The sequence below is a fragment of the Scardinius erythrophthalmus genome, assembly GCF_964197995.2.
Source record: "Scardinius erythrophthalmus genome assembly, chromosome: 24".
NCBI lineage: Eukaryota > Metazoa > Chordata > Actinopteri > Cypriniformes > Leuciscidae > Scardinius > Scardinius erythrophthalmus.
Genome location: NC_138244.1, coordinates 13845545 through 13854582, shown reverse-complemented (window position 1 = coordinate 13854582; position 9038 = coordinate 13845545). Strand labels below are relative to the sequence as shown.

At 34.5% G+C, this 9038-nt stretch overlaps 1 protein-coding gene across 1 annotated transcript in view; it reads left to right on the top strand.

Annotated features, from left to right (window-relative positions):
• cep290 (centrosomal protein 290) overlaps positions 1-9038 on the top strand; it is a 35041-nt gene that overhangs the window by 5358 nt on the left and 20645 nt on the right. Inside the window, exons 10-18 of the mRNA XM_081355842.1 lie at positions 941-1030; positions 3289-3411; positions 5138-5431; positions 6323-6485; positions 6652-6752; positions 6842-6908; positions 7035-7147; positions 7225-7309; positions 7389-7522. Of these exons, the coding sequence (XP_081211968.1) occupies positions 941-1030; positions 3289-3411; positions 5138-5431; positions 6323-6485; positions 6652-6752; positions 6842-6908; positions 7035-7147; positions 7225-7309; positions 7389-7522 (1170 nt within the window). The remainder of the gene's footprint in view (positions 1-940; positions 1031-3288; positions 3412-5137; positions 5432-6322; positions 6486-6651; positions 6753-6841; positions 6909-7034; positions 7148-7224; positions 7310-7388; positions 7523-9038) is intronic.

The following is a 9038-nucleotide window of genomic DNA, read 5'->3' as shown; positions in this document are numbered from 1 at the left end:
GAGCTCATTTTTTTGTACATTTGGAGTGCTGTCAATACAGAGAACGACAAAAATCGGTGTTGCCTACACCGAGTTATTCTATTTTTAAAATTTGCACCCTGTTGACTTCAATGGGGCAAGTACTAAACCTGCTTTTAGCCTCTTAACATCCTTGATGTGTCATTACAAGTGCACAGAAAATGTGAGTGATTCCCTCAGAGTGAACACGGGTGAATCTGACTGCAGTAGATGTGAAAGAAATGTAAAAAAATGATGTTATTTAAGCCAGCGCAAATACCTGTTTACATCCTGTTTTTCGGGTGAAGTCCAAAGTAGTCGATTGCCGAGTTCACGCACGTGATCATATGTACTAAACCTATGCGCATGAACTCGGCAATCGACTACTTTGGACTTCACCCGAAAGCAGGATGTAAACAGAGGTATTTGCGCTGGCTTAAATAACATCATTTTTATACATTTCTTTCACATCTACTGCTGTCAGATTCACTCGTGTTCACTCAGAAGGAATCACTCACATTTTCTGTGCACTTGTAATGACACATCAAGGATGTTAAGAGGCTAAAAGCAGGTTTAGTACTTGCCCCATTGAAGTCAACAGGGTGCAAATTTTAAAAATAGAATAACTCGGTGTAGGCAACACCAATTTTTGTCGTTGTTCTCTGTATTGACAGCACTCCAAATGTACAATAAAATGAGCTCAATGTTAAAATTGACCGGAGTTCTCCTTTAAGGCCAGTCCTAGAAGCTGATTGGTCAATTCAGTGTTCCAGTCACATGAAACACAGATTCTCCTAGCTACTTTTGGCAGAAATAAATAGCTGCGATTGAGCAACAGAGTATTTTATGAATGTGCATAAATGGGTCTCTCTCTTTTATGATTGAAAAATATAATTATTGCTATTATTATTGAACCTAATTTTAAAAGGATGTCTTTTCACAGGTCAGAGAGCTAAGTGAACAGATCCAGGCTCGAGTTGAAGAGGACGACCCAGTTTTGGCTGCGGTTAATGCCAAAGTGGAGGAGTGGAAGGTGAGCTTGTATGCAAATAGCTTGCATGCAAATATGGCGAATTTTCTCAGCAGTACACTGTTATTATTTTCTTTTGGTTTTACCTGTTTATCAGTTCTGAAGAATAGTTTAAATAGTTGTCTTTGTGCCAGATTCTTTCAACCAACAACTTCTGAGTTAATGATCCAAGAAAAATGTTTTTGTTTTTGTTTTTCCATTGTGCTGTCACGCATCTACAAAATAATTCAGCTTGTATGCATTCTAAGAAATATAGATGGAAAAATTCTTGGGCTTTTAATTTATAAAAAAAAAAAAAAAATTATAATCATGTATATCAATATTTTATGTCAAAAGCTCCCAAATGAACCCAAACGAACATAACTTTTGTAAAAAAAAAAAATTGTGGCAGACGAGTACATCATTGAATAGACATTACAAAAAGTGCCTTTAGAAGTCAATATGAGAAGTCAATTATAATATAATATTCTCAAATTCATGTTTTTATAGCATAATTTACAAAAAATCTATTTTATAATCAATTGTACTAACTTAAGATGTTCCTGGAAAATGCATGAGAATATTTTCTAAGGGCTAGTTCACACTGCCCCAAAATAAAGAATAAACTCCAGACACAAATAAAGATCACATAATCTCATTGGCCCTCATTTATCAATCTTGCGTAGAAATAGGCGTAAGATTATGCTTACACTCTTCTCATCGCCTGATTTATGAAGCTGTGCGTACCTTTGAAATTCTGGTGTACGCAATACCTGCCCTTGATAAATGCCGCGGCTGAAATCGATCGTCATTAGAATAACACGCCCCTAAATATTCAAGTCTCCGCTTCCCCCACGCCCTCATTTTACGCCATGGACACACGGAAGACGGCAAAGAAGAGAAACTTCTTTGAGAAAGAGAAAGCGAAACCAGGGAAGTGGAAAGAAACAAAATTGATTTCTAGATTTTTATTATTAATGACGCTTATTGTTATTTAGAAGAATAATTTCGTTATTATTTGTATTATTATTTAAAATAAGAAGAATGGCATTTTTATTATTTTGTCAGTCTGAATTTTTTTTTTGGTCATTGAAAGCCTTTCATTTCTAAACCCAGTCCGTGCACACCTGCCGGGCCTAACCCTGGCCTAACCATCGTTTCAAAGAATAGTACAACGGCGAGCGCGTCGAGTATAAACGCCTCGTCCATTTGGGGAGGTGCGCGCGCAGTCCGCGGAGACTCGCGCTGCGGGGCCAGGCGAAAGTATAAACAAGGCTTGAAACGCCAGGTAAAGCGCACAGGCTCGCAACTAAAGGAATACATATGTCTACAATTCAAATGCTTTGGTAAATTCACACAAATTAAACATTGAAGTCCATGTTGCACAAAAATAAACACTGAAGTTTATAATTACTATGTTGTTGTTTTTTTACAGTTGGTCATAATATATTATATCTTTTAGTTTGTCAGTGCGTTTTGTGGTGTTAGGAATTGTTTTTCTGCGCATTCCCGCACTCAAAACGTGCGTACACCACCTCCTGAGCTGGCGTAGGATTTGAGCGTCCCGTACGCCAACGTCCATATTGATAAATCTCAAAGTCACCGTGGTTTTGGGTGTACGCCAGGTGTACGCTGGAAATTTGGTGTAAGCACTTTTGATAAATGAGGGCCATTGTGAGAGCAAAATCACTCAAAAGCACTTATGCTTTTAATATTAATGTTGCATAACAAATTAAATAATATAATGATAACATAATGATACTATTACGACTCTGAACAAGTTGAAACAAATCAACTATAAAAGAAAGTCGTTATGAATGTTTTCACAAAGCCTATAATCATTTACTTTGGAACTACTCTTTGTTTGAATAGATGTGGTTCCTGATGGAAAAGATCCAAAAAGTTGAATAGCTTGTAATTAAAGTGGCTCAAGTTACTGTCTGGTTTGAAACACCATGACTTCAGTGAAAATCAGTGCCAAAATGTCTAACCCGCAGAAGGTATCATACATCCGAGCAGCGCCGTCCCTAGATGGGCGAAAGGTAGTGACAATTCTTGCGCAATTTTAACCGAGGGGGGCCCACAGCAACATCCCGCACCTGGATACTCTAACTACGGCCCCTGCATCCTTGCAACCTATAGACCAGCAATGCCCTAAACAGTCAAATACAAAATACACAATGAGTCTAATGAGGGAAATGAGGGAATAAAAAAGGTTTATTCTTTTGGTAGTTTAGGAAGTTCTACATGCTGTAACTGTCATGTGTTTGTGTCGGTTTCAGAGTGTTTTATCAGTGAAAGAAATGGAAATTTTGGAGTATCAACAGATGATCAGAGATTTGAAAGAGAAACTTCGAGCTGCTCAGATGGACTCCGACAAAAGCAACATTATCGCACTGCAGCAGGTTAGTCAGATATCATATCTCACAGCTCTCTATCCTGAAAAAGGTTGAACACTAGGGGTGTCAATATGTACTTATCAAATGTTCGATTTGTCATTTATAATATATAATTATATGTTTGGTGTCAGTAAAGATGTCAGAAGATTTGTATTTCCATCAATGCTGTTCTTTTGAGCTTTCTATTAATCAAAGAATCTTGGGAAAATGTATCACTGAAATATTAACCAGCACAACTGTTTTTAACATCGATAATAAGAAATGTTTCTTGAGCAGCAAATTAGCATTAGAAACATTTTTGAAGGATCATGTGACACTGAAGACTAGAGTAATGATGCTGGAAATTCAGCTTTGTCATTACATGAATAATTTTCAAATATTTTTAAACAGTTATTCTAATTTTTAATAATATCTCACAATATCACTGTTTTTACTGTATTTTTGATCAAATAAATGCAGCCTTGGTGAGCATGAGAGACTTCTTTCAAATACATAAAAAGTCTTAATACCGGCCCCAAACTTTATTTTTTTATTTATTTGCTTGTTGAATTGAATATTATATTTGTAATATGTAAGTATACATATTAAATTTGTGTTTTGATTAAAAATATATATAATTATTAAATTATCAACCAAAATTAATTTCATTAATCAGGTGATGCATTCATTGTAAAACTCACTTAGTCATTGTTTTTATTCTTTCTCTCATATACATTTTTATTTATCAACCAAACTCATATTACTTCAAATTTAGTTTATTTTTTTCCCCCATTAATTAGGATAGATTTATCTTAGGCCTTTTTCACACATCCTGCGTTTGCAGAGTGACAGCGTCTAGTGATTTCTGAGTTATGACACTGAATAGTGCCTTTAATGAGTATTAGAAGTTGGCCTTTGATAATTTTAACAAACTTCTTTATTGTGAAATTTAATTTACGTGAGTAAGACGTGAATGAATTTATAAGGAATGGAACAAAAACCCCAAAGTGTAGCTATAAACTGCTCAAATCATCTGGATTCAGTCAGATTTGCTGAATAGAACATGTTTATGCGTTTGTCATGTGGAACGTAGCCCACCAGATGTATTGTTTTAAACAATGTCCTACTTTTATTTTATGTTTTCTTCATAATAGCCTGTATTGCAAAAGATTGTGTTGATAACACCGATCTAGATAGATAGATGGGTATATAGAAGTGCTTGATCAATAGGTTTTTAGTGCATTTCAATGTGTTTTCTCTTAAGTTTAGTACATGACGCATGACAGAAATATTTTCAGTGGCATAACTCACCATCGCCACTGTGATGCTTCTCAGAACACAGCAGGAATGCTGTAGCCTGTTAATATGACCGCTGAAACTGGCCACAGACGTGAGATGTGTGAAACAGGCCTCAGATCTATGCTAATGCCTTGCCAATTTGGCTTAGCTTGTGTGCTTTATTATGTCTGTCTCTCTATTTGTGTGTTCTTTTTGATGCACGCTCATTTTAATCGTTACTACCTTCTTTCAAATGCTTCATTGGCTTGCCAATGTTTCCTATTTCCATTCTCTCTCCTTTACGACTCGGCCGAGTCAGGTCATATATGAACTGTGTGCTGTGAGTATCTCTGTTTCTCATTTCCTTTGCTTTATGTGTCATTCATCTGTCTTCATTCATTGTTTCCGTCATATTGGTTCATCTCATTCTATCCCAGTTCAAAGATGTCACTGACTTTGTGTTTGACTTCAAAAGGCTGTGCAAGAGAGGGACAACCAGATCAAGATGCTGTCAGAGCAAGTCGAGCAGTACACAACAGAAATGGAAAAAAACGCTCTGCTCGTCGAGGAGCTGAAAAAACCATTGAAGAAAGAAAAAGGTCATGTTAGTGTGCAGCAGCGTAGGTTGGAGGACTTGAGCAGTAAACTGCTAGTGGCTGAGAGGAGAGCTCTGGAGGCCGAGCGTGCCGCCCAACTGGCTGAACGTGACGCCAGGGACAAAGACATAGAACTCAATGACACCCTCAGTCGAATCCGTCTCTATGAGTCTGTGAGTTTATACCTGGCACTTACCTTCGGTATTGTAAAATTCACTGCCGTTACAAAGTCAAAATTCTTTTTGGGGTTACTATAAAATAGTCTGAGGTTTGGGTGACAATTAGTTACTCTATTTTCCAATAGCATCTTCAACTCAATAAGGTCACAAAGCATCTTAACAAGATCTTTTTCTTGAATCTACAAGTAGAAGTCGCACGACGCGTTTAGGAACAATATAAGCCAAAGGATCTGTTCCTTATAAGCTCACGTATACATTTGTTTGTTTTTTCATGGAATCTTCAAAAAAAAGTTGAAAACAAAAAAGGTCAATAAATTTACATGAATTCAAGTTTTAAAAATGTATATATTAATTAGCTAATATTACTATTTGCTCAAGCAGCTTCAAAAAAGTTTCTGTTCATATGATCATCAACAGTTTTATTCATACTTTGATCTGTCGCATCTACCTTTGTGACAAAACTCATATTTAACAAAAATAATATGTGTGGATAAATGTCATATTTATACTTTTTCATTTTAAATATAAACATTATACATTTAATGAGTAAAATGATATATGTGTGAATATGGTTATCAACAGTTTCATCATCTTCGTGACCACTAGCTAAAGATAATGATATTTTTGTTCATATAATCAGTTAATAATGTAATTTAAAAAAATATATATTATCACACTATATTCTAGCAATAAAGTTTTTGGGTGGCTTCTCAAATACAAAGGTTTTGGTGTAACTTTTACAATGTCTGACATAAGTAACAACACTTGATCACAAATAATTAAAGAGTTAAACATTTAGAAAACAACAAGGGAACACTTAAGCTTCTAGAAAGTTATCTTATGCCTACATAGACGTTTGTCTTGAAGCACTTCACTGTCTTTCAGGGGACGGATGGTTTGGAAGCTGCAATCACTGAGATCAAAGAATGTAAAAATCAAATCCGAGTGAGAGACCGGGAGATAGAAGCCATGATAAAAGAGATTAACCAGCTGGAGATCAAAATCAACAATTTACTAGACGAGAACGAAGACCTTCGAGAACGGCTGGGTAATTTTCTTCAACCTGCTTATTATTTTAAGATTGCCATCATGGATCTGGCTCATTTACTGTATCTCTGTTTTTACCTACACCTAGATATAAAGATTGTTTTCATATCCCATATTGATTTTGCTAATCAGCTTTGACCCTCATTGGGATCATGTTCCCTCACCAGGATTAAATCCCAAGGAAGAACTGGATTTGAGTGAATTTCAGAGATCAAAGGTTTTGAAGCAGAGACAGTACAAAGCTGAGAACCAGGTCCTGCTGAAAGAGGTAAAACTTAATCTCTATGCCTATGGTCTGGCTTTGGTCCGTTATCCCATTTGAATTTTGTCTGTGACTTTTAACGGGACTCTCCTTAGATTGAGCGCCTTGAGGAGGAAAGGCTCGAGCTGAAACAACGCATTCGTGCGCTGGTTAAGGACAAAGGTGAGATCTTAACTCCAAGATGCTACATATCAGTTATAGACTCATGTCCTATTCACATAAACAGATCATTTGTTTGCATTGTAACATTATATAATAAAACCTGACAGCACATTTCCTTTTTTTAAGGCATATCGGTAGTCAGTAGTTCACTGCTTGATGACAGTGTTGAAGAAAAGCCCAGCAGATCTCTTAGAGAGAGGCCTGTCTCTGGATCTACCGATGAAGAGATCAAACGCAAAGTAAGCCTTTATCAGAGAACGATGAGTTTTAACATCTTACGCGTTAAAGCTAAGCTAACAACCTGTTTGTTTCTCAGAACGAGCGTCTACAGAAAGAGCTGAGCAACAAAGAGAAAGAACTGGAGCTCAAGAGAACAGAATCTGCCCAGTTCAAGGCCAAATGTGAGAAGCATCACCGTGACTTTCCAACACTTGCAGTGTCAGGTGGTTTCTGTGACTATAATGTTTCTCTCTCCTGCAGTGAATGAAATGCTGAATGAGAATAAACAGCTGGAGCAGGGAATGAAAGAGATCCTGCAGGCCATCCAGGACGCTCAGAACAAAACACCCACACCCACTGGCGTCAGCATTCCCAGCCTGGAGAGACTCGTCAGTGTACGTTCACCAACGTTTAGTGGGCCCACACTGAATCTGTGTAGTATTGCATTATTTTCTTTGTAATATTTCATGAAAATAAATCATTTATATTTATATGTGTGAATTCTAAAGAATATTAAGTAAATTATAATAATATTTTTTTTTTAAATAAGTAATAAATATTATAATTATGCATGTGAAATTATACATTTAAATATAAAAGTATACATTTAATAAGTGATATAATAATTTAGGAAATGTATGTGTGAAAGATAATAAATGATTTTAATTTAAAATAATATATAGTGTATATATATATATATATATAAAATATATATTAGTGCTGTCAAATCAATTAATCATATATAACATAAGTTTTTGTTTATGTAATATATGTGCATATATATATTTATATGTATGTGTGTTTGTAAGTGTGAGTGTGTAAATATACCTATACACACATATATACATATACATATTGATGTATGTATATGCATACAAAAATGTAAGATATATACACACACATATTATATAAGCAAAACTTTTATGTTAGATGCGATTAGTCACGATTAAATTTAAACACTAAAATAAATTGACAACACTAAAAAAATTATATTTTTGTATTATATTTTTATATAAAATTATTATACATTTAATGAGTAATGCAATATTTAATGAAAAAATTCTAGGTTTGAAAAATAATAGTAAATAATAACTTATAAATAATAAAAATCATCTTTTGGAAACTGAACTTAATGCCTTAATTTAAAAAATTAGGAAAAATGCAACCTTTAAGGACACAAATTTTCTTTGTGAATGAATAATGTATCGTAAATAAATAAATGTTCTTCCTTAAAATACATGGTGCATAAGTGAGTACACCCCTATGTTAAATTCCCATAGAGGCAGGCAGATTTTTATTTTTAAGTATTTTATTTTTTTTTTTAGGATACTATGCATCCTGATAAAGTTCCCTTGGCCTTTGGAATTAAAATAGCCCCACATCATCACATAGCCTTCACCATACCTAGAGATTGCCATGGTTTTATTTCAGTTAGCCTAAAAGCTAGTTTGATTTGCATTGAGAGATGATCTTATGGAAAGTACCCCATGCCAATCTCTAGGTATGGTGAAGGCTATGTGATGATGTGGGGCTATTTTAATTCCAAAGGCCAAGGGAACTTTATCAGGATGCATAGTATCCTAAATTTTTTTTTTTTTAAATACTTAAAAATAAAAATCTGCCTGCCTCTATGGGAATTTAACATAGGGGTGTACTCACTTATGCACCATGTATTTTAAGGAAGAACATTTATTTATTTACGATACATTATTCATTCACAAAGAAAATTGGTGTCCTTAAAGGTTGTATTTTTCCTAATTTTTTAAATTAAGGCATTAAGTTCAATTTCCAAAAAATGAATTTTTATTCATTATATATATATATATTATATATATATTATATTCATTATATATATATATATATATATATATATATATATATATATATATATATATATATATATATATATAT